General features: G+C 44.6%; 1 protein-coding gene across 4 annotated transcripts in view; it reads left to right on the top strand.

Annotated features, from left to right (window-relative positions):
- Positions 1-25,912, top strand: part of fbxl4 (F-box and leucine-rich repeat protein 4) — a 191,007-nt gene that overhangs the window by 143,374 nt on the left and 21,721 nt on the right. For all 4 annotated transcript variants that reach the window (XR_015079569.1, XM_085997433.1, XM_085997431.1 and 1 more), the window contains 3 exons: positions 4,095-4,339; positions 6,546-6,759; positions 23,874-23,945. Coding sequence is in view for 3 of the 4 variants with exons in the window: in XM_085997433.1 (XP_085853559.1) it covers positions 4,095-4,339; positions 6,546-6,759; positions 23,874-23,945 (531 nt within the window). In the remaining variant the exon portion in view is untranslated. The remainder of the gene's footprint in view (positions 1-4,094; positions 4,340-6,545; positions 6,760-23,873; positions 23,946-25,912) is intronic.

Below are 25,912 nucleotides of genomic sequence, written 5' to 3'. Positions count from 1 at the left end.
ACAAGGTGCCTTATTAAGTTGATAACTAACTTAAAATAAAATCCAATTTATAGCCGGAAAACAGGTTTTCCTGCCCCGAGTCCTAATGGATTCTCCATGCTGCCTCCTTCAGTGGACAATAGTAAGATTCTGTGTAACCACCATTGATGCCACAGTGACTGGCTGCAGCTCTGTGGAGTAGGGCTGGTCCTGCCAGTTCTGCATAGTATGGCCTAGTGACACAAGACTTGTCCAAATGACTTTAGAAGCAGAGATAGAAACCATCAGGTCTCTGGGTTTGGAGCTCTACCATTGGAGCTGCTGGGAAAAGAAACACTTTACAAATGTCTAATTTTAACAGCTAAACTCTTTATTTAACAAATACTGAGATTTTACAGATTTCTGTGAGGTTTTATTTCTATTGCAGTTTTGTTTTGCTGATGGTAGGGATTATGACAGACACTGACCAGCAAGCTTCTTAATTAATACATAATGGCCCTGAATTTCCGATCGGGGGTCGGAATATCCGCCCAATATTGTCACTGTAGAATTAACTAATGCGATCCTAAACCCATACAAATCATTGATTAGGCCACAGCTAAAATATTACTTCCATGCAGAGGATACAGAAGAGATTTACTAAGATGATACCAGGGAGAGGTGACTTTAGTTATGAGGAGAGACTAAATTGACAAATTAACATTTCAGGCATGAGTTCTGATGAAGGGTAGTGCTGAAACATTAACTTGACCCTTCTCACTACAGATGCCTTGCCTGACTTGCTGAGTGTTCCCAGCATTTTGTGTTTCTGTTCTGTTCCTATGAGTTTTCTTTTTAGCTTAACTGTATATTTTCTCAGATATTTACATTGAAGTTCACAGTGACCTACAAGCCAATGGGGTTGGGGTAAGGGGAAATTAAGGCTGTTTTGGTCACTGAAGTTTGAATATTAGGTTGGAGATCAAACAAGGTATGATGGCCGCGATTTTGCCAGCGCTCAGAGGGCAGGTTCGGTGGCGGGTCAACTGTTAAGTTCAAAATGATTGACGGCGGGTTGTCAACCCACCACAATCCAGCCTCATGTGAGTTTCAAGAGTGCCGGGTCTGTGATGTCACAACAGACCCGACACCAAGCAGCGGGTGAGGGATTTAAGACACTTAACTCCCTGTCAAGTGCTTGTTAATTGCTATTTGGACAACCATTTCCTATTTTCCAACATTTCCAACAGGTTTCACGACATTCGGGTATCACGCCAGGTAAGTGTGTCGGGAGGACCAATGAGCTGGATACTTCACAGCTGCAACTGCAGTGTAAATGCTGCACTCACATCTGCTCAATTTCAAATGTCCGAGGTTGCTGATTTCATGATTTGGGAGACACATTCTGTTTCGAGGCTGTAGGTGTGTGGTGTTAACTCTATATGCACTGCCATCTCCTTGGAGCAAGCTCTCTCACCATTGACAGATCGCTTCTGCCATCTCAGCTTCAGCTGCCATCTATTCCAGCAACATCGGTGTCCTTGAAAAAATCTCACTTTGGTCCTCTGAATCCCTCCACGATCAGCCCCAACACCAACATCACCAGGCATACCAACCTTCTGCACAATCACCTGATGCTGCACAGGACACAGGGAGGGCATCAGCACCCAACCACATTGCTGCCAGGGATGGCCTCACCATGGCCAGATTTACTTCACTTGACGCTGTACACCCTGGCTGCCACATGATGCTCCAAGTTAACACTTCCCCACACCAGCACCATAAGATATTCCTACAATGACCAAGCTGTTTCTTTCACACTCATCATCATTGTGGGGGATACCGTTATGTCTCACCATTCACTGCAACTCACAAAGACACTTTCAAAGGTGCACACAGATCTGTACAATAAGGCAAAGTGTTGAAAATAAAGATTTCAATGTTTGACAGCACATTAACAGAAAATTTACATGAACATTGCATAACACACCCAAGTGCCTACCCTTGTGTGTTGTTAGTTGGTATGATTGGACTAGGATGAAGGTGAGCGAGAGGGGTGGCTAGTGAGATGGGGAAGTGATAATGTAGATAGAGAGGAATGGATGGAGGTGCAAGGTAAGTTGGTGTGAGTAAGGATGTGCAGGAGTAGAGTAGGGAAGGCAGAGTGATGGGGATGTGATGAGTGGCCCAGCAGGATGAGGTTGAGTGTGGCTTTGCTGTAGCATTTCGTGATCTACTGAGATCATTGAAAGGTTTGTGCCACTGCAGCCAGGCACTCCTGACCACATCCCTGCTTTTGCCCTCCTGTGCAATGTGCAACCAGATTGCGGTGCTGTCCTGGGGAGATCTCTTCCGCCCATGGGAAGGAAAGAGAACCTCCCTGCGTACTGTGACTCCCTCTATTAGCATATGGAGGGAGTCATACATGAACCTGGGTGCAGCTGTGCACCTTTGTGCAGTGCTTGTCCGTGTTTGCAGCACCTCCATGCTGCAGTACATTGACAGCACAACTGTCAAAATCAATGTGGCTGTGGTCCCTTTAAGGAAACCGGCTATTGACGCGTCATCAAATGACGTCTTCAGACCCGCTTCCTATTAGTTGGCCAGGAACCCCACAGGATGGACTTAATAAGGCCAATCTATGGAAAACCGTTTTCAGAGAGCGGCTGCAGACGGAAGCAGGACCGGAACCCGCCAACCAGCTCTCCTGCCACCATCCCATCTCCGCAGGGAAAATCCTGCCTGATTTATGGGGATGGGGTCGTCAGCTCTGGAGACCAAATGGGGCATGAAATACTGGAGGAGACTGCCCTGGGGATTGATCAGGGTATAGGGCACTGGAAGGGAAGGTGTGTTATTCACTGTTCAGCTTTGAACAAGAAGTGCAAATCCATCAGCCTATTTTAAAAAATCTCATGGATTGTTTTTCACACCAGTAGTTTCTGTTTTGCTATAGATCTAATGAATTTGGATAGTCTTCAAAACCCATGTAGTCAGTCCTGGTGTGCTGAAGAGACCACACTTAGAAGGAATCTGAAAAATACTGTTGACTGCTACAGGTGAAAACAAATGTGTTTTTAAGATAATAAAAGGAAGTCTTTGGATAAATCAAATTGAGGAACAGATGCTTGATCAATACTACAGTGCATGTGTGATAACAGGCTTGCACTGGCATGGTGTGCACTCCTTCAGTAACTAAGCAGCTGTTCCACGGTTCCAGCACCAGGGCAAGCACAGCCACAGTACACGTTGAATATGCTCTTGTCGGGGCACCGCCAACCTGTCGGGACTACATTTTCATGCACAAATGGGTTTTCATTTTCATTCTGTAGAACAATATTCTCTGAAACTATATGGCCAAATGCTACAAACTGGAGTGAAAATCTGGTTTTCTTAACTCCCTACCCTCAGCTCAACGTCCTCGTCCCTGCCTGCAACCTCCCCCCCACCAAAAGACCAGGTACCTTCTCAGCAAGTGCTCGGTTGTCTTGTGTATCTGTCTGTCTCTATCTGTATTTCTCTCACTCACATAGCTTGAACCATATTCTACAAGTAGGACTAAAGGTTTTCTTGACCATTAATGATAGCGGCTTAAAATATTTTTCTCGCATTCCCTTGATCGCTCAGTGCATTTATTCAGTGAGTAGATAAGCTGCACAGGCTAAGAAGATGCCAGGTTTGATCCCTGGTCTGTGCCGAGTTCACTAATCTCAACTGGAAAGGTGGTAGGAGGGTCAGTATACACAACCTCAATCCCGCTATATAGAGGAGTGAAAAATCAGCTGGGATTCCCACTCCTGATTGCTATACAGTGATCCCTGCTGAAAGTGTGGATGGCGAGTGAGGACAGGATTGGATTAGACCATGATTCTCCTGCAGTCGAATAAGCTGTGGGCACAACAATAATAGCCAATTGGGTGATTTGTTGGCACAGTGCCCTACAAGGAGTCAAAGCCTTCAGAAGAGGAAAAAATTAGTGAGGAAACAAATATTCTAATTCCCCCCAAAACACAAATTCTGAAATAATGTCCTATTTGATGAAAGTAATCTGTTTTCTTCATGTGTAAGTACATGCGGGAGTAGAATGTAATGAAGTTGTACCCAGTTTTCATTATGCTGTTTGTTCTTCCCCACAGTTAATCCAGCTGATACTCAGTCACCTGACAATGCCAGATCTTTGCCAGTTGGCACAGACCTGCAAATTGCTGCACCAACATTGCTATGATCCTCTTCAGTATGTCCAGCTTAGTTTACAACCTTACTGGGCAGGCCTGGATGATGCCGCTCTGGAGCACCTACAGTCACGCTGTGCTCTTGTGCAGTGGTTAAATCTGTCTTGGACTGGGAATAGGGGATCCATCTCCACGCAAGGATTCAGCAGGTCAGTGTTAATGTAATTCCTGAATAAAATTCATTTACAGCAGGCACCAGGTGTGTTAAATGTCCCAGTGTGTCATTAGTGATCAGACACCATGGATAATATGGTCCTGGTGCAGCAGCCTGTGGTCGCTGAGTTGACCTAATCCGATGATGCAAGGCAGCTGATTTAAATATGTTTGTGACGTTCCTAGTGCCTATCGATGACACTCTGGGAATAGCGTGTACCATTAGCTATTGAAGGGCTGCTGGCTGTTCTTAGAGCATGTTTCTTCAACAGAAAATCAGATTAGGGGACAATGACCCCTTAAGCCTTTAGAGATCAAATAAGTGAAGCAGAGGAAGGAGATTTGGCCCTATTGGAAAGAGAAGGCCACCCAGGAGAAAAAAGTGATTTTTTTTTTAAACTGGCGTCCCCTAAAGCACCTATTCCAAATGGGCACTGGACCTCTGGAGCACCACTGAGGCAGTGCAGCTGCACTATGGGGAGCACCCCTGATTAATTAGCCTTGATAAGCCTGGTGCACAATTTGTATGCTGGTTCCCAATGCACTTCACACTGCTCCAGCACATAGGCATTCAGAGGATAATAGGCCTCAGTTCTCTGTGCCTAATAACACAAGGCTCAGGTGCCTCAAGAGATGAGACATTTCATGTCAGATCATCGGCCTCCATGAGTTGCCTTTCGTGAAGTATATGAAGTGAATCCTTTATTTAAAAGCCTGATTGTCTGTGGTTGCTCTTGTTTTAGGAACTCTTTCCCAGTGAAACAATTATTTTTCGTTTGCAGTGCCTCTGACACTGACGGTGCCTTCCTTACTTTTTGAAATGGGTAGTGAATATTCCGTCTACTTGAGTACGAAATATGTTTGAAATTGTAAAATTTTGTTTGGCATCTCCCCATTTTTTAAATTCATTTTCCCTTTATCTTTACTTTAGGATATGAAATCCCTGTTATCCCCCTCCCTTTTGATTCCTATAAACAGGCCTTGCCAGACCACATACCCCCTGTGACGATGGGGCCAAGTGGAAAGACTGCCCCGAGATGTACACCAAGTCACTGCTATGCTGGCTGTTAGAATTCAGCCAGTTATGTACTTTTCTAATATGCTACTGTAAGGGGAATCACCAGTACAACCCCTATTAACTCCATTCTATAGCGCACTATGTTGGAAGATGCTGTGTTACCAGGCTAACTGATTGTTTTTAATTATCAGCTCTTTGCTTCCTCCTTAATTCAAAGCGCACAAACCATAATTACAGAGTGTGGAAGTAAGCCATTCTCTAACATAGCATAAAAGCAGGAATTATTCTAACGAGGATTAACAAATTGCAATTTAAGGGGAATTGGAACAAATATTTGACCAAATATCAGCTTCTGACTTCCTGCAAGAAACATTTATTAATATAGTTGTAATGTATTGATTTCTAAAATTTTCAAGAAACTCAACAGTGGCTCTCTCTCCCTCCTTTCAAAATGTAACTAAACCCATCTAATAGTGTGTCTTTTTTCAGTATTTTGCTGGTATTCAAATGTTTGTATTGGATGCTATTTTAGAAGTCTTGCCAAAATATAAACTAATATTTGTTTAATACTTTTTATTATCTTACATTATACTTTGCAGATCACTTTAACTGTTCTTGTCTGTGCTGTTACTGAATGATGGTGAAATAAGACAGAGCCAGTGTTTCTTCATAGCCATTTGTTTATTTTTCTTCTAAATAAAGTGGGGTGGTATGCATTTTACCTCCCATATTATCTTGAAATAAAAACAGGAAATGCCAAAAATGCACAATAGGTCAGTCAGCATCTGAAAGTAAAAGATTGGTCCTGCCAGCAACGTTATCCATTCATCAAAATATGGCATTTGCTTATGCATATTTGTTTTATTTCATATATGAACTGAATTTTCTAATTGACCGGTTAGATCATTTTTTTAAATGATAAGCAGCAGCATTTGACTACTTTATTTAAGGTGTCAGTTTACCTATTGGATGAATAATTCTGCAAGCAGTAACCCATTTTCAGATCTGTTCCCTATATTAATTCAGAACTTTGCACCTTTTCACTTCCAGTGTAACATCTGCTGTTTTTCTATAGCTTAGTCCTGACGTTGCCTCTTTATGTGATGCCTGGCGCATACGCTCACAGCTTGACGCCTACTACTTTGACAGGATTTAACCCTATGATTGCTGTGCTTCCTGTGCAGATTCATGCAAGTGTGTGGATTTGAGCTGGTGCGTCTGGAGTTGGCCTGCTGCCACTTCCTGAACGAAACTTGCCTCGAGGTTATTGCTCAGATGTGCCCAAACCTCCAGGAGCTGAACCTTTCATCCTGTGATAAACTAAACGCTCAGGCTTTCTGCCATATTGCTAAGATCTCAGGTCTCCGACGTCTGGTCGTTTACCGCACAAAAATTGAGGTAGGAACTCCTGTGGTGATTGGCACTGACAGAGAATTGCTTAACGCTACTTGTGTATTTTTTAAATGAAAGAAGTGCTTGTCTTAGAAATTGTACACCCAATACAGCACAATCTATTTCTGAGAGGTTTGAGTGGTTCCAATGTTTTTTGATTTTATTTTCTGTTTGATTTAAGACTGTGAGTAGTCATACTTGGTTTGAGCTGTGGACTTGCCCCTACTGTTGCAGCTCCTCTGGAATCTGGACTGATCCTGACAATTTTACCTGACTTCTTGGGATTTAGATGTGTCATTGGTAATAGTCAGGTATAAATAAATACTTTGCACATGCTCATTACGTGTTCTATTTTTATCATGAGAGTGGAGAAAAGTAATTGAGGTTGTGTTTATACTGTGCTTCGGGTCTGAGCTGCAGTGAATGGTCTGCAGTGTGGAAGCTATATTGCTGCCTGGCTGTGAATCTGCATTCTCACTATAAAGAGGGAGCTCTCTGCATGGAGATAAATTCTAAAAGTTTTAAGAGCATGGGTAGTAGTGTCCAAACTCAAAACATTTTACAAAAAAACTCCTGTAGTTTATAAAGTACACCAAAGTTCCAACAGATTCTCTTAGCACTTTTTTAACCTAACTTGACATTGCATTGCAGTTCTCCTTTAGGTGGTATCAAGCCCAATCATGGAGGACATCCTCTGTCGCAATCTGATTCCGCAGCATCACATAAGTGTATAACTACCCTTAGCTGTAAAAAAAAAACATTGAAGCCATTGATATAAAAAGGAAAAACCATAAAGGATATATACACATTTTTATCCATCTGTTCTTCCACATTACCCAACCTTCCCCCATTCAAAGTATAATACTTTTATTTCTTTTTAGCAAAATATACCATCTCATACTTACTGACTTTTTTGCCCAATCCACTATCTTATAGATACCCTCTTGCAGCTTTCTTTCGTCCTCAGAATTATTTACTATGCCTCCTATTTTAGTAATATCTGCAGATTTGGAAACCACTCCCTCTCGGACTATAAATCTTCTTCTTAGGCAGTCCCTCGGAACCGAGGATGACTTGCTTCCACATTAAAAATGAGTTTTCAGGTGACTGATGAGTCCAATGCGGGACCTACAGTCTCTGTCACAGGTGGGGCAGATGGTGGTTGAAGGGGCGGGTGGGTGGGGTGCTTGGGTTGACTTGCGCTTGGTTTCCGCTTGCTCCCGGCAAAGAGACTTGAGGTGTTTGGCGCCTTCCCGGATGCTTCTCCTCCACTTTGTGCAGTCTTGCACCAGGGATTCCCAGGTGTCGGTGGGGATGTTGCACTTTTTCAAGGAGGCTTTGAGGGTGTCCTTGAAGCGTTTCCTCTGCCCACCTGGGGCTCTCTTGCCATGTCGGAGCTCTGAGTAGAGTGTTTGTTTTGGGCGTCTCGTATCGGGCATGCGGACGATGTGTCCCGTCCATCGAAGCTGCTCGAGCCTGGTCAAAGCTTCGATGCTGGGGATGTTGGCCTGAGCGAGAACACTGTCGTTGGTGTGCCTATCCTGCCAATGGATTTGCAGGATCTTGCGAAGGCAGTGTTGGTGGTACCTGTCCAGTGCTTTGAGGTACCTGCTGTACATGGTCCATGTCTCTGAGGCATCATTGATGTGCTAATGAACAGAAGCTTTCCCAAAACAGAAGCCTGTGGGACACTGCTATCCACTTCCAACCACTCTGAGAACAGCCCTTACCCCTCTCTCTCCTTTTTCTCCTTGTAACCAGTTTTTCACCCAATTTGTGACTCGTCCCCTAATTCCATACCCCTTAATTCTCTCCAGTGGTCTCCTGTGTGGTACCTTCTCACAGGCTTTCTGACAGCCCATGTACACCATATTCACTGCATTTCCTCCATCTACCATAACTGTCACCTCATCAAAGAACTTTATCAAGTTTGTCAAGCAAAATCTTCCTTTCTGTGTTGGCTGCTTCTAATTATTTTCTCTTCGTCTAGATATTTAGTAATTTCATCCTTAAAGATTCAAATTTTTCCTTACCACAAATGTTATGACCCAGCTTAACTCTGTTTCCCTTACTGAAATCATTATTACTTTGGCCAAACACCAATCCTCTGGCACACATCCACTCAAAAGAATCCTGAAATATAATTTCTAGGGCCTCCACTATTTCTTTCCCCATTTCCCTCAGAATCTTTGGATGTATCCTGTCACATCCTAGCACTTTGTCCCTCTTTTTAGTTTAATTAACTTCTCTCATATTTTCCTTTTATTTATTATTATATCTCTCATCTCACTTTCAATCAATTCACAATTTACTTTCTCTTCTGTAAATATGGATGCAAAGTACTTGTCATGTATTCCTGCTAAATTTTGTTTAGCTATTTACTGATATATTTATAGAATACTTTACTGTGTTTTTTGATATTCTTTGTGATTCTCTCCTCATACTCCCTATTTGCTTTCCTTAACCCTCTCTTATTGTCTATCCTTATTTTCATGTGTTGGCCGAGAAATTTGGCCATGCGGTCCACATTTTTCAGACACTAAACGGCCTCCTAAGTCTCCAATATGGCGGGCAGGAAACGCATGCACCTATTCGACCAGAAGTGTGCCGTCTGCCATATTGGATAAGTGGGTTGCGCTGGTGTAAGGAGCCAGCATTAGCTAGTGAAAATAACAATAATGCAGGTGTCTGTCACAGTTTAGCAATCACACATGGAGAGAAACCAGTAAATTCCTACTATAATTTCTTCTGACCTCTGAGGAGCAGTATTAAGCAATGGGGCGCTACCTTCGCCGGGGTGCTAATTTTAGCGCCCCGATAAAGTTAGCGCTTCCGCGGCCGATTTTCCCAGGTAGCACCCCAAGAGGGAGGAGGGGAGCTACTGGAAGCGCCCCACGTCCCTCTTGGGGCGCTGCGAGCCAATATCGTGGTGCTACATGTTGCGGTACTGCAGGCCTTCCTCCCCTTATTAAAGGGGAGGGGCCTGGTGCAGCGCGTCCCGATGCCCAGCTGGGCCACCAGCGATCGGAGAGCAGCCGGCACTCCGCCAGGGGGATTCACGGGGGCAGGTGCTGGCAGGCGGCAAGCAACTAAAATGGCTGCCCGCCACCTCCCCTTTAACTAGTGCCGCCCCGGCCGCAGGTAGGCCCCCCTGACCCCGGCGGTAAGTCGGAGGGCGCCAGCCAATATTACAGCTGGGGCGCGAGCGGGGTGCAGCGCATGGCGATGACATCATCGCCGGCGGTGCAGTACCGCCACTAACCTCCCACAGGAGGCGCAAATCAACTGAATTTTGCCTCAATATGTTCTTTGACAGTATGAAAAATCTATTTAGTTTTGCATAAAACACGCATTTACTGTTCATTTCAACTTTGCTTCTTGTGCCACAATTTTTGTATCATATGATTATATTTACCAATCCGTCCTCCCAATGCTGTGCACTTCGACTGCTCCTTCGAACTCCATCTCCCAGCTCCATTCCTTTAATTTAATTTAACATTTCTTTAAACTTAGTTACTCTACTGCCACTTTCATGGGCCTGGGGCCTCTCCATTTCTCACCTTATTATTCTTTCTCAACCTGTCCGTCCTCGCCATTGTCAGACCTCGGGACTCGCGTGGCCCACCTGTCCCTGCCATTGGACTAGGTCCTCCTAGCTGCTCACCCGCACCATTTCCGCATTCCATCGCCCCACTCAAACTTCTGGTCACTTTCATCCTCATTGGCACTGGCTGTCCTGTTCCGGTCCCAATCCTAAATCTTTCTCTTCACCAGTTTCTCAGCAGTTTTGTTTTGAAAGTACTTCGAGCATTATAGTCTATTTATAACGCTATAGGTACTATCAATTCTAATGTTTCCCATTTGCAATCCAACTTTAGGATCAGATAGGGTAGAGAGAGGATGGAGGGGGGAGTTGTGGGGAGTGAGAAGAAAGGGGATGTGGGGTGAGGAACCAAGTGGACAGAATGAACCAATGGGAGATGAGGGGGGGAGGGAAAGAGAAAGGGGTGGAGGGTAGGGGAGCATGAACGACAGAGTAATATAGCAGGTGATCGAAGCTGTGGAAGGTAGGGGAGGTGATGAAAGTGAGGAGGTGATAGGAATGGTTAGGAAAGTCAGTGTAAGTGAGGGAGATGTGGGGAAGCAGGAGAAATGAGATGGGGAGGGGATGGAGTGAGCATGAGCAGATGGTTAGTGAAAGGGGGGAAAGCAATGGATGGTCAGGTGAGATGATGAATGTGAGAGGGTAGAGGTATCATGGTGGAAAAGAGATAGAATGAGGGGGACGGGGAAACAGACACCAGGCAAGCGACTTGCAACGCCATTCTCTTTGTGTTCCTTTCCACTGCTGCTCTGCCCAGACCCTCCCAACCCAAAACCTGCCTGCAACCCTGATTGGATGCCATCCATCCATCTCCACCCACCCTCCCAAATCCAGAATTTGAAATCTGGCCTGTATTCCAAACCGATCTCACCTCCCCAACGATGGCACGAAAAGTCACCCCGAGACCCACTACACCAAAGCAAGCATACAGCCGTGGTTATATCCCACCGCCAACCTGGGACCCCAGGCCTGTGGCTCCGACTGGTCCCTCCTGTGACCGGTGCACTGCACCCACAGCCAGAAAATATGGCCCTCACATTCCCTACCCTCCCTTGCCACCCTACTCCACACCATTACTTCCACTCCAAAGGAAAGATGATAAAATGAGAGAGAAGGCCGAAGAAAGGGAGATGTGGAGACAGAAGAAGAAAAGGACAGAGAAACAGCAGCACGAGGATGACATAAACAGTTATGTTCTGACCTATTGTGAGCAACGCCACAGGCAATTTAGCAATTAAGTTGTAAGAGTCTCTTTCTCATTCAGACGTTGCACTTCAAAGCGTCAAAAATATTTTTAAAATGAAAAAAGGATGTTAATTCATGCTGTTTTTCCTGATTTGGAGCCAGAAATGTCACTTTTGAATTTCCTTTAAAGTACGTTCTAATCTTCAAACTTTCCTCACCAAACAAAAATTATACTCGGAGGGCTGGGTGAGTTTTTGTCTCAGCCCTTTCAGGAGGGGTTGCAGGTGGTATGTTTTGGCTCAGTGTGGGGAGAGGATGGGACCATTGGCTCAGGGAAGGTTTCCCTCTCTGTTGGGATGTGGGGAGAAGTAAAGAAAGGCCAGAATTAGTTCTGCGGGAGAGTGAGGGCGGCTGTGTTATTTCTGAGGGCAGGGGAAAGGGACCTTAATTACTTTTCAGCAAGGTGGGAGAATGAAGTTGGTTCTCGGGAAGTGGTTAGGAGTTGCTTGTCAGTTAGGGGAGTGAGTACTAACCGCCTTTCAATAGGGTGGGAATTGCTTCTCACTGAGGTGGGTTTGAATTGTTTCTCGTGGGGGCGGGGCGGTGAGTCCTGACTGGCTTCTCACGGGATGGGGAGGGAGTCGCTTGTCAGTGTGGAGTGGGGAGATAGATCCTGAATTGCTTCTTTGTGGGGGAAGGGGTTATTCACTTTTAAAATTGCTTTTAAAAGGTGTGGGAGTTTGAAATGCTTCTCAATAGCTGGAGGGGCAGAATTGCTTCTCTGAGAAAGGAGGGAAAGGGTTACCCATTCTCCGGAGCAAGCTGTTTGTTTTCTGGGTCTCCGAGGATCCTTTTCAGTGGCTCTGTGGAATTCCCAAAGTGCTTCTCAGTTGTTGAGAGAGTCCTGCGTTGCTTCGCAATGGGGGTGGCGGCCGGGGGCGGGTGGAGGTGGAGGTGGAGGTGGGGGTGGGGTGGTGTACGGCTTTGTTCAGGCCAGAAGTTCAAATTGTTGCAAGGTACAGGTTACAGATTTTATGTATGGATGGGAATCTTAACCTGTCATCTCAAGGGAGGGACAACCCACTTGGAGTTCACTGTGGCCCCTGTCGGGACTATTCCCATAACAAGTCAACCGTTGGAAGCTCCTTACAATCAGGCTTGTTGCTGCTGAAGTGCAGTGGGGGGGAAATGGTCACCTGGGAGTGAAATTTTTTCAGAGCAGGCAGAATGGTGTTGAGAATCTTGAGATAAAGGAGGGATGAACGGGAGTTTGTAAGTGCTGCTGCAGGAGGGAGGTGCTAATCGCCCGCAATTAAATCCAGGTCATCTTGGAGCCATTTCAGCATGAGCCCACTGCTGTGATAGGTTTTGGCACTGACGCTAGCTGCTTCAGAGGTGAAATGATCCTTCAGAATATCCGGGGGTTTTATTTTTTGCTGGATGGATGAGCAAAGAGAAAACTTTCTGAAGTCTATTCTGTGACCGATCTCTCCCAACTTGGACACGGTCCTCGCATGTTAGTGAGGAGGATTTTGCAGGATCGCCTCAGTCCCGTCCTGCTCCGATGCCTGGGTCGTTCCCATTAGGTCCGTCTGATATTTCTGTCATGATTGCGTTGGTAGAAATTGTTTACAACTGAGTGGCTTGCTACACCACTTCAGAGAGCATTAAGACACAACTACATATTGTGGGACTGTAGGTAGGTTCCTTTCCCTAAATGGCCATTTTCCTGGTTATTAAATTTGTTTTCACAACTTGCCATGGTGGGGATTTGATCTCATGACCTCCGAGTTGCTAATCTACTGCACCACTACACTACCATGCTCTTAACAACTCCACAGCAGAGATCTTTCTCCACTCAAAATACTTCATCTGAATCCAATCGACTTTGTGACCTAATTAAAATAGGGTCTTCCATCCTTCATGTTGGGGGATATTTGAGGATATTTTACATTGCTCTCGCCTGTGGTCAGGGAGCACAGATGACAAATTAAAGGTCATTTCACCCATTCTATGGCTGCCTCCTAGACATCTTTCACTCGGATCAATCAATTTGTTCATTGAGCACTGCTCATTCGACTTGGGAACTGGACAGGGTAATGTCTTTAGTGGTATGGTCCTGTCAGCTGATGTTAAAACTACATTTCAAGGGTCACCCTTCTCCTTAGTTATCCTCCTGTATTGTGTGGAAATGCGGAATGAAGAAGAAAATAGATTACTTGTGGTAAGATCATTTTCATTCTTTGAATAGAGAAGTTCTTCTCACACCATAATCCTATCTGCCTATCCCTACAGGCCTTGTTGAAAGAGAAGTCATCTAGGTTTAGGGGAATACCAGCAAGTTAGTTACTGCAGCCTAGGTCAAAATGAAATTATGTGCAGGCATGGTGCCTGCCTTTAAAATGAAGGAAACTGCAGACCACATTTCAGCAGTGGCACAGATGACACTTTATTTTGTGTGCCAAGCACGTGTTCTGTAAGAACCAATTGTAAAAGCAACTTGCATTAATTTAGCACCTTTAATTTACAAAAACCTACCACAGCACTTTACAGAGATGCATGGAAAAATGGATGCTTAGCCAAAGAAGAAAAGATTAAGAGTGATTAAATACTTGATCAAAAAGCTGAGTTTTAAGGAAGGGTTTAAAGGAGGAAAGAGAGATCATTGGGGGGGTTGTGGGTAGGGAGTGTATGCCAGAGTGTTGGGCCTAGGTAGCTGAAAGCATGGCTACAAATGATGGGGCAAAGGGGTGGGGATACACAGAGGCCTGAGTCAGAAGAAAGGAGTTTGAGAGGGTAGTAGGCCTGGAGGAGGTTACAGACCCTATCAACTTAAGTAATCTATCTTTCTATAGTCTTCTTCACAGTGGATGAGTGTTGGATGTTTTAATCTATATACAGTAATTGATGCTAGAGTTACGTGACTAATTCAACTGAGGTCTTCCAATGACAATAGAAACCACAAGAGCAAAGGTTAAGTGGTTTATGAGTGCCAGATGAATACTATCAGTATTTAACTCTCACCACAACATCTATTTTATATTTTTTATGTACTTTTAACAAATTAAATGTGCTATGTTTTACTATTGTATGTGCAATATGAAGTGAATAATTTTGTTTTGACATCTTCATTGTTCATCAGCTGTTCAGATTGCATTAATTGTGTTTGTGACAGTTGAGTGTAGTGCCATCAATTGGGTGTTCAAATGTATTGTGACATTTGTGAGATTGACGAAAGAAACTGATTCCATGGTGTTCTGCATTAGGTTACTGAAGAATTTGACATTCAGAGCTCGGTATATAGAAATTAATGGATACCTGGGAGTCATTACAAGGGAGAAAAGGAATAGTGGGATTCAGATGATACGCTAAACTATGAGAGTGAAGCTTGACTGGTTATAACAGCTCTCTGAACCCCAAGATAGCATTAAAGCCTTCAAATGACTTCCTGATATCCATTTTTTTTAATGTACTTGCCGTGTGTGTTTTTCCTGTAAATTATGTTTTAAGGGCTTTTTGAGCCTATCCGTTGAATGGCAACTATCTGTGTGCTTTAGGTTGTTGTTGCATGGTAATATTCTCAGAGGATTCACTAATGTATAGTCATTACTTCCATTTTTTTTCAAGAAATAAGCTGCAATTAGTTACCAGAAAATGTCTAGGAGATAATCTATAACTGTGTACACTGAATGGCAGTATTTCATAACTGGGTTAGAGTTTTGTACACAGGTATGCATAAAATATAGAGAAATGATGAGTGTGTGCAATTTATTTTACCCAGCTCCGCATTACAGATCATCTCACTAGTAAATGTAGATACAATCTACTCGTAATTTAAAGTAACTGTACTTAATTCGAGTGATCTGAATTCAAATTTTTTACACTAAGGCCCCGATTTTCGGGCAGCTGTCGGGCGGCTTTTCATGCGGCCGTGGTCCGAAAATCGCGGAAAAAGCGGGTCGGGACCCCGCCTGATTCCCCGCCCCGTCCGACTTTCGGACCGCCGTTTCCACGCGCCCCGCTTCAGTCCCACCCGCCGCTGGCGGGACTGCTCGTCGGAGCACTAATCACCAATGATCACCTTGTTATGGACGATTTTCCCGTGCCGTTGCGACTTTGGGGCTTTCCCCACCTGAAACCTGCCTGCGGGGAACCCCGCCGATGAGAGCTGGCATGAAAACAGCTGGCTTGCTTGCTTGCAGCAGCAGGTCGCTGAGGGCTGAAGAGATTTAAAGAGGCAGCATTTGCAGGCTGCAGGACCTTGTTGATCAAGGCTTGGGGGAACTATTTGAAGCCTTAGGAGCAGCTGCAGAAAGTTGGAGCTTCACACACTTCTTCAGTGTGAGCTCCTGGGAAGCCCCTCTCACCACCCTAACTCAGGACCTCCTCAACCGAGGCATCTGCTAGAAGCATGGGAGGCCTTTGGCACCTTCCCTTCCTGGCATTAGAGGATCTCCAACAGCAGAGGTGGCAGCAGCAGAACCAGGAACAGCAGGATGATTACCAGGAGCACCAGGCCGCTGCTCGCTCACCTGAAGCTGCACAAGCCAGAAGGGGCCAGCGCTTGGAAGTGGCTTGAGAGCACCTTGCTGCGCTTTAGGGGGCCAGTGGGACCCGTTTCTGCACTGGCAGTCCTACTCCGAAGGACTTCCATGAAGATCTGGTTTCTCTGTTCAACAGATGGCCAACGCTCCTCAAGAGATGTCATTCTCTTATGAGCACTGACCATGTTTTCCGTACCCTGGCGAGTTATCTCCTGCATGGAGGTTGCCAACCTTTCCATGGTGATGCGTTCATGCACCAATGACTCCACAAAGGCTCTGCTCATGGTCGCTATGGACTCCTCCATTCGCTCCACACTCGCAGCGACCCTGGAGACAAAACCTGCCAGAGACTCCTGCATCTGTGCATGGAGATCCATCACCTCTTCTCTTGCGGATGGACCCAGAGGCAGAGGGTCGAGATGCAGCGCAGCTGAGCTGAGCTGGCAGAGCCCTGCGCCCTCCGACGAGGACTCTCCACTGCTGTCCCTGTCTCCAGAATCTGCTGAGGCTCACTTGTCAGCTGTGAAACACCAGGTGACAACACTACTCTATGTCCCGAAGGTCCCCCCGAGGTGTGAGAGTCTGCACTGGTGCTGGGTGCACTTACTTCTGCTGACGCTGCGCCCTCAGAGGTTGGAGCTTCCTCTGAGGAGTCTGGCTGCACAGCCTCTTCCTCCTCCACAGTGAGGACGGGGGCTCTGGATGGTACTGTGGGGGAGTAAAGGAAAGAGTTAGAGATGTAATGCCAAGGTTCCTCTGGTGACTCCCAGCGAGTTGGCACCTGCTGACACCTGCATCCATGCAGCATTGGTCTCAGTGGGAGGCCTCTTCCTCCCTGACCTAGGGAAGAGGACCACTCTGTGGGCCCTAACCCCATCCAATAATGCCTGCAGTGAAGCCTCGTCGAATTTGAAGGCAGCTCGGGGTCTGGCACTGTCCACAGCTGCTGCAGGCTCCTCTGCCATCCTGTATGGTTCATTTGGAAGCCTTCAGAGGATGCAGTGCTTGCCATGGACCTTGAAAGCACCACAAATGATGACATCATACTGTGGGGATTTCTGACTCGATTTAGACAATTAGCAAGGCTTCCCACATGCTGGGAATTAATTGGCCAATTGAGGGAAAATTGCGTGGGGCTGGCTGACACTTTTTTATGTGTGTCAGAAACCCCACATTCGGGGAAATCTGACCATTCCCCACACAAGCCGAAAATCGGGGATTAAATTTCTACTTTGCTGTGTTGTTTACAGTCTTTAATTATTGAATTTCTTTTAAGCATAAAAAACAACTTTGAATTATTGGGAGTAGACTGTACTTGGCATATCACTGGAACTATCAGTCCTGCCCACTTTGTACCTTTTTAACAATACTAGTCGCTCTCTCATGACATTTCACAAAGGGCGTTAAGGCCAAGGACAGTGTTCTGTAAGAGAGGTTAGAGGGCAGGGGGAATAATTGGATCAAAACGGGGAAGGGGGTGGAAGAGGAGGGAGGGGGAAAGAGGATAAGGAAGAGGAAAGGGAAGGGGAATGGAAGAGAGGAGAGTTGGAAAGCAGAGGCAGGAGAGAATGTTGTTCAGTGGACTGCATCACTGCTTGGAAAATCATCTTGGTGTGGCGGGACATAAAGTTTAGCCAGCGGGGCGAGCGTTTCAGCTCTAAGGGGGAAAATTCGGTTGCTTTGCGCCTCCCGTTAGCGCTCTAAATGGGGCACAAAGCCACTAGCGCCTGGGCGCGGCGCTGCCAACGCCTCCCGCAAAATTCAGCGGAAGGTTAGCGGCGGCGGTAACCATTAGCGCCCCGCGACGCTGCACCGCTGGCAATGATGTCATTGCCGTGCGCAGCGCCCCGCTCATGCCCCGGCCGCGATCTTCGGTAGCGCCCCCTGACTTACCACCGGACGCTATGTCCAACGGGGTCAAGGAGGCCTACCTGTGGCCGGGGCAGCGCTAATTTAAGGTGAGGTGCCAGGTGGTCATTTTTGTTGCTGGCCCCCGTTGCCGTCCCCGGCCTCCTCTTCAGCCACCCCCCCCCCCCCCCCCGTGGAGTGCCGGCTGTGCTCCAAGAGCCCGGCACTTCTCTTGAGTGCCGGGCTCTTTTGCCCACACTCCAGTCCCCGGTGGCCCAGCTGGGCCCCGGGTCGTGCTGTGCAAGGCCCCTCCCCTTTAAGAAGGGGAGGAAGGCCTGCAGTACCGCGGCACGTAACGCCGTGATATTTCCTCGCAGCGCCCCAAGTGGGAGGCAGGGTGCTTATAGTAGCGCCCCACTTCCCTCTTGGGATGCTACTGATGGATTTCGGCTGGCAAAGCGTCCCGGCGAAGTTAGCGCCCCAAAGGAGGCGCGACCCAATTTTTCCCCCTAAATATTTGCTGTTCACTTGCAGGAACCAGTTGATTCAAAGGAAGCTTTGCTGATTGGATTAATTTGCTTCCTATGCTTCAGTAAAAGTAGAGAGCCAAAATGTTAGTGCCAACAATATTGGGAAGAGAGTACCATTAAATTGTACCATTTAGTTTATACGGCCTCTCCTCATTTTTCCTTCCAAAATGCATCACTTCACACTTCTCTGCATTAAATTTCATTTGCAATGTGTCTGTCAAAAACTTGTCTTTTAGTTTTCTACCAGTTTTATACAAGATAATGTAAAGGAAATATATCGCAGCTTATGAATGTGAAGGTCAATAAAGAATTCCAAAATATATCACAATTATGAATGTCTGGGCTATTGACGAAACCTCCAGCTAGCCTCCAGTTGTAAACTTTCATTGAAAATGGTTTGAGGAGTTCATCTGGAGCATTTGTACTTAGTGTGGAATTGAGCTACACAAACTAGGAAGGTCCCAGGTTTGATTCTTTGCTGATCTCAGATGAGTGCTATAGTAGGCCTTGATATCCCAGGGCTGGGGAGGAAAATCATCCTGGGCTCACACTCCTGATCGCTATCTAATGACCCTTTGCTGCAAATTGTGGATTTAGAGGCTGGATGAAGACAAGTTAAAGTTCAGCTTTGATGCCCTCACAATCGAAGCCTGCTTTCACATGAAAAATTGACAGTTGGCTGCGTTACTACAGCAGTCATTTGTGGAACTGTACCTTAGCATGAATCGGCTCGGAGAGAACAACAACAACTTGCATTTATATAGCGCCTTTAACATAAAACGTCCCAAGGCACTGCACAGGGGCACCATCAGATGCATTTTGACTCCAAGTCACAAAAGAAGATATTAGGACAGGTGACCAAAACCGTGGTCAAAGAGGTAGGTTTTAAGGAGTATCTTAAAGGAGGAGAGAGAGGTAGCGAGGTGGAGAGGTTTAGGGAGGGAATTCCAGAGCTTGGGGTCTAGGTAGCTGAAGGCACAGCCGCCAATAGTGTGACAAAGAAAATCGGGGATGCACAAGAGACCAGAATTGGAGGAATGCAGAGATCTTGGAGGTTTGTAGGGCTGGAAGAGGTTATCGAGATAGGGAGAAGCAAGGCCATGGAATAAAGAATGAGAAGGGTATAAAATTAGAAAGACAAAAGAAAACTGTTTATGCTTTTGATATGAAACTAATTAAAGCTTGAAACATTTTTAATTGATCTGTAAGATGAAGCATGTAAAATAATACTGAGAGAATATTTAACTCCCATCCTGAATTTTAACATAAAGCATTCTGTATTAGTTTGAGAAGGTGCAAGTCCCATGTTACATTATCTCACCTGGTTGTCGGAAGTAATCAATGTAAATGTTACAACTGAGAGTGCTGTGCTGTACATTAGATTTTTACATTTTAATGAAATGACCATTATCATTAAAAGGCTGGAAGTGACTCTATTTTACAGCACTGTCATTTGCTTATATAGTCGTATTGCACAGGCATGAACTAAGGGAAGAATGTACATTGCAAAGGAAACTCTGGTAAATAAGAATTTATTTAGTCTTTGTGTGTTGTTTAAGTGAATGAATAGCTTAAATTTAACTATAGGTATTTTTATTACAGACTAAGTTTATAAATGACAGTACATTGAATATATATTTTTTGGAAGATAGAAAATCAGCATTTTCATTGTATTTTTTATTTTGGAGTTTTGAGATCAATTGAGTGGGTGATAATATCTGTACGAAATGCTGTTGCTGTTGATTTTCTGTGTGGGTTAGATAAGTGCCAGTAATATGTCATGTGTAGGTTTTTCTTGCGGGAGAGGGAGAGAAGAGTGAAGCTATAACAGAAGACGAGAGGTAAACATAATGTTGAAATGGTGTAACAGTATGTGTGGAGTAAGACAGTTATTTTTTTCAGTATTGTCATGGTGATATACATTTTATTATTTCAGAAACAGTCTGACGAGATAAGATGCTAAACTTGAGAGTGCAGCTACTCATACTGCATTATCTATTGGAATTGCTTACTCCAAAATAAAACATTGTCCCTTTTTTTTCCACGGTGGCTAGGTTTGATTTATGTACTCATTTGTTTTATTTTGCCCGGTAATTTTACACTGTGGCATATCTTCCCAAATTCTTGTAGCTTGATTTTTCATATGAGAATACCTCATAAAGTGGCAGGATTTCTACATCAGATTAACTGAATACAGCAGGAAAGGGAACCTGAATTGTATCCAGTATATTAGGAGTGTTGTTGTTTATCTATTCAGTGATGTGCTTATCCAAGTCAGCCTCTGACACCAAATGAAAGAGATGAACAACCAAATTAAATCCTAATGATTTTGGTTTATTCTGTTGCCAGAAAAAGAAAATTATCAAAACGATCCTCTTTTCCACCTCCCTAGTATTAAATAGATGCAAGAAGATAAATGAGTTCAGTGTTAACCCGAGAGAGTGTGAATAGTGAATGAAATTTTAAATGAATACAGAAAAGTACACCATACAATGTAGCCTGGACCTTAATACCATCCATTGGGGATAGAATACAGTGGAATTCTTAGGGTGGAGTTATTCTGCAAAGCAGCTTTGGATCCACATCAATGCAAAAATAGCAGTATAACTGAGGAAACTATTGAATTCAGTAAAACTGAGGTGGGAGAAACCCCCCCTCCCCTCCCCCCCCCCCCCCCCCCCCCGCCAACCGAGAAGACCATCTCACAGCATAGAAACATAGAAAGATAGGAGCAGGAGTAGGCCATTCGGCCCTTCGAGCCTGCTCCGCCATTCAACGAGATCATGGCTGATCATCCGAACCCTAGCACCCGGTCCCTACACCGACAGCCATCCCACCCAAGCCCTATCCCCACGTATTTAATCCCCCCTAATACTAAGGGTCAATTTTTATCATGGCCATAACCTAACCCGCACATTTTTGGACAGCAGTTGGAGTTCTCATGAGTGCAGTACATCTCCAGCATTACTCCTCTTACTGGCTCTTCGGTAACCATTGTTGTGACGGCTTGCTTGTATATGAATGTCTCTGTTCAGCTAATTGCCCAGTAGCCTGCTGTAGAAAGTAGCTTGGTGACTATATGTCCCTTTGACAGTAATCGGACAATGTCATTTTGTAGTGATAGTGGTCATGGTGCATCAGTGAGGTGCAGAATGCAGATGCATGCCTGCAGTTCTCCTAACCTGGTCAGTTTGTTAACTCAACCAAGCCAACAAAGAGAATTGGTGAGCATGACATTAGAACTTCCTTATAGGGATAAATAACGGCAAAATCTGAAGTTGAGTCATCTAGGACTGCTCTTGTACATCTCCCAGTGACTCATAATGGAGCAGGAGCAGATCACTTGGGGGATGTGCTGGAATACTTAAAAGGAGAGAAAGAAAAAGAAAAAAATTGCATTTTACATTAATTGTGGCACCACGTCAGTGTTCACAAACCATAATTCGCTTTACCTAAAATATTATGGCGGGTTTTTTACTGTATATTTGCCTGAGTTACACACATTAAGTGAAAATGTACCAAAAAAGCATAGAAATAAAGTCATTTCTGTGGCATTTTGCTAAAGGCTGAAGTAGTATATCTGTTTAATTTTATGGCCAACATTTTTTCAGCCTTTGGCTCATTTGAGTGACACACAAGTTCTGGAACTCGGGGCAGCCATTTTAGAATGTAACAGTAAATAAGATCTGGTGCCTCATTGATTCAGCAGTTTTCAGTTTTCTTTTCCATCTCCAATTCAGAATCCCTGTAGGTCTGTGAATATTATAAGAAACGTTATAGAAACAAGGAATAGTTGAGGTGAATAGCATTGATGCATTTAAGGGAAAGCTAGATAAGCACATGAGGGAGAAAGGAATAGAAAGATATGTTGATGGGGTTAGATGAAGAGAGGTGGGAGGAGGCTTGTGTGGAGCATAAACAACAGCATGGATCTATTGGGCTGAATGGCCTGTTTCTGTGCTGCTAATACTTTGTAAAACCTAATAATAATATCAAGTGACTGTTGTGCTTAATTGTCATGAATGTTAAAAGCCTAAGGGGGAAAAATTAGGTGGCGCCTCATTTTGGGTGCTAACCTCGCCGGGCGCTGATTTTAGCACCCTGAAAAAAATTTGCGCCCCTCCGCCTGAAATTCAGTTGTAGCACCGCAAGCAGGAGGTGGAGCGCTACTGGATATCGTGGCGCTACGTGCAACAGCGCCATGCGTGTCGGCACGTAGCACTGCGTCATTGCAGGCCTCCCTCCCCTGATTAAAGAGGAGGGGCCTAGCGCTGTGCGCACAGGGCCCTGCTAGACCACCACGGAGCAGGGTGCCGTGAAAACAGCCTGGCACTCGAGGAGTGCCGGGCTAAGCGATCGTGGCCGGCACCCCGAAGAAAAAAGGGGAAGGGGGCAGGTGTTGGCAGTTGGCCCAAAAAAATGGCCGCCCGACACCTCCCCTTTAAGTAGCGCCACCGCGGCTGCAAAAACTCTCCATGACCCTGTCGGACATTTAGTCCGCCGATAGGTCAGGGGGCACAACCCAAGTTTGCGGCCAAGGGCGCTGCGCACGGCGATAACGCTGAATTTCACGGGAGGCGTTAGTGGCACCACGCCTGGGCGCTAGGGGATTTGCGCCCCGGGGGCCCCAACGAGAGGCGCAAATCAACCCAATTTTTCCCCCTAAATATTTAAACAGCTGCTGAGGACAGCTACCAACCTCAATTCTTAATTTCACCTTAAAGATTCGCTACACAACCAAGCAGGTTTTGATGTTAAATTCTCGTGTGATTTATTTTATTCTGTTTTGTATAAACCCAATGCCATGCAGAGGATGAAATGATGTGATGAACTCTGAGTTCTGTAGTTGTAATCAGCACTAGTTGATTGAATTGTAGCCTTGTAATTCCTTCCACAGTATACATTATTCTGTATGTTATGCATGCAGACACTCCAGTTGACTGTGACTGGCAGTGGTCAGTACTGTTCGATCCTGCCACTCTGTGGTTTGCTATTGACAGTTTCTTTAGATTGTCTGATCTGTGAATGTCACAGTTGCCACTTTATTTCTGGGACACCACTGATCTATTCTGGTGCCACAGCAGCCTTGCATGTTACTGGAAGGTCTCAGCATTTTTAAGATTTCTCCCTTAGGGAGAGGTGTTCAGAGGCAGAGAGCCCATGGTAACTGCGGTCTGTGCAGATTCACATCTAGAGGGAACTGCATTTCGAGGCTGTAATGATTTGTTTGGCCATGAGCTAATCGATGGTCTGAATACCTTGGGACTCATTAAACTGCATTTGTGGTAGATGTAACCTAAGTTTAGAGCGGTATTTCGGGAAAAGCAGTGACAGGCTTTAATGCCTAATTGACCTCTTTTCCCTTTGTTTCTCTTTCCACGTTGCCTCTGATGTGTCCCATAACGGCAGCAAACCGCACTGCTCAGCATTCTGAACTTCTGCTTGGAACTTCAGCACCTTAGCCTCGGCAGCTGCATCATGGTAAGAACTTGGAGTTGCATGAACTAATGATTTTCTTTTAAGGTCAAGCATGGTCTTATTTTGAGAGTACTGACAACTTAATATCTCCAAAACCCTATCCCATTTCATAACATTTTTACAAGAAAACATACCAAAAATACATAATCAGGTAAATGCTTATTTTGAAATATAATTATAGATAAAGTATGCAATAAAGAAACCTTAACATAGATGTAGTGTCATGAATTATGTCATTACCTTAAATGATTTGTAAATGATAATTTCATTCCAATTATGAATGAGAGAGTGGGCAGAGAGTCAGTTAACTAACCTTTTAGGCTTTAGTTACTTGTTTCCATATTTAGGTTTCTAATTTGTGTTGGGAAAAATTTACCTGCCACATTTTGGCAGAACCAAATAGTTCTAAAACTCCCAAGTACAAAGGAATCCTATTATATGCAATAGATGGAGGAGATTTTTTTTTAATTTAACACTTTGATTATAAACTTGCATATAAGAGGAGTAACTAAAAACAAATAGGAGCTTGCTAAAGATTCATAGCTATTAAGAATTAGATTTTTCTCAATTTGCATACAAATAGTTGTGATGGTAATACATTTCTTTCTGCATTATTGATCATGTGAACGTGAAAGGTGGATTTAAATGCTACAAGTAAAAGATAAAGAAGAAATTCTTCATCACTAGAACATAAATTGTTTATGTTTTTATTTTTGATATTTAAAGTTATAACATTATAGATATCTTTACTTTTTTTGTTCTCTTACCAAGTACAATCTTGTAGCTCCTTCACCAAAAAAAGTACATATTCTTTAATAAATCAAGTTACTATATCAGTCTGAGATCCTGTTGAGATGTTTTTTGAGATATATTATACTGAATCTCACCGGCTATTCAGTGACAATAATTATTTGAAAGTGAGCTTTTAAACACTATCAAGGCTCATAGGCAGTAACTGTATATGGAAAAAAGGTTGTAAACAATGTCTTAGTCAGAGCAAGTGTATTTACAATTATAGTCAAAGCTTGGTATTACAGAGTCAGCAATGAAATTCGTTCAACAAATGTTCCTCTCTTCATAGTTTGTGCTTTTCCAATGACTTATGAAGGAGCCCAGCTAGAACAAGCGAGGGTTTGTTTTAACGGTTGTGCTATAATAAGGTTCGACTCCATATTACAACAACAACAACTTGCACCTTTAACGTAATAAAACATCCCAAGGTGCTTCACAGGGGCATTATCAAAACAAAAGTTGACACCGAGCCACATAAGGAGATATTAGGGCAGATGACCAAAAGCTTGATCAAAGAGAGAGGTTTTAAGGAGCGTCTTGAGGAAAGAGACATAGAGAGGTGGAGGGGTTTAAGGAGGGACTTCCAGAGCTTAGGACCTAGACAGCTGAAGGCACGGCCGCCAATAGTGGAGCGATTACAATTGGGGATATTCAAGAGGCCAGAATTGATGGAGCGCAGAGATCTCGGGGGATTATAGGGCTGGAGGAGATTACAGAGATATGGAGGGATTTGAAAACAAGGATGAGAATTTTTAAATCGAGGCAATGTAGGTCAGCGAGCACAGGGGAGATGGGTGAGCGGGACTTGGTGCGAGTTAGGACACGGGCAGCAGAGGTTTGGATGACCTCAAGTTTATGGAGGGTAGAACTAGGAAGGCCAGGAATGCATTGGAATAGTCAAGTCTAGGGGTAACAAAGGCATGGATGAGGGTTTCAGCAGCAGATAAGCTGAGGCAAGGGAGGAGACAGGCGATGGAGGTGGAAATGGGCGGTCTTCGTGATGGTGCGAATATGAGGCAGGAAGCTCATCTCGTGATCAAATATAACACCAAGATTGTGAACAGACTGGGTCAGCCTCAGACAGTTTTTTTTTTTTAATTCATTCATTAGATGTGGCAAGTCCAGCATTTATTGCCCATCCCTAATTGCCCTTGAGAAGGTGGTGGTGAGCCGCCGCC

The sequence above is a fragment of the Somniosus microcephalus genome, chromosome 9, assembly GCF_052327205.1.
Source record: "Somniosus microcephalus isolate GS21.2 chromosome 9, FLI_Smic_1.0, whole genome shotgun sequence".
NCBI classification, from domain to species: domain Eukaryota; kingdom Metazoa; phylum Chordata; class Chondrichthyes; order Squaliformes; family Somniosidae; genus Somniosus; species Somniosus microcephalus.
This window is presented reverse-complemented; position numbering and strand designations above follow the sequence as displayed.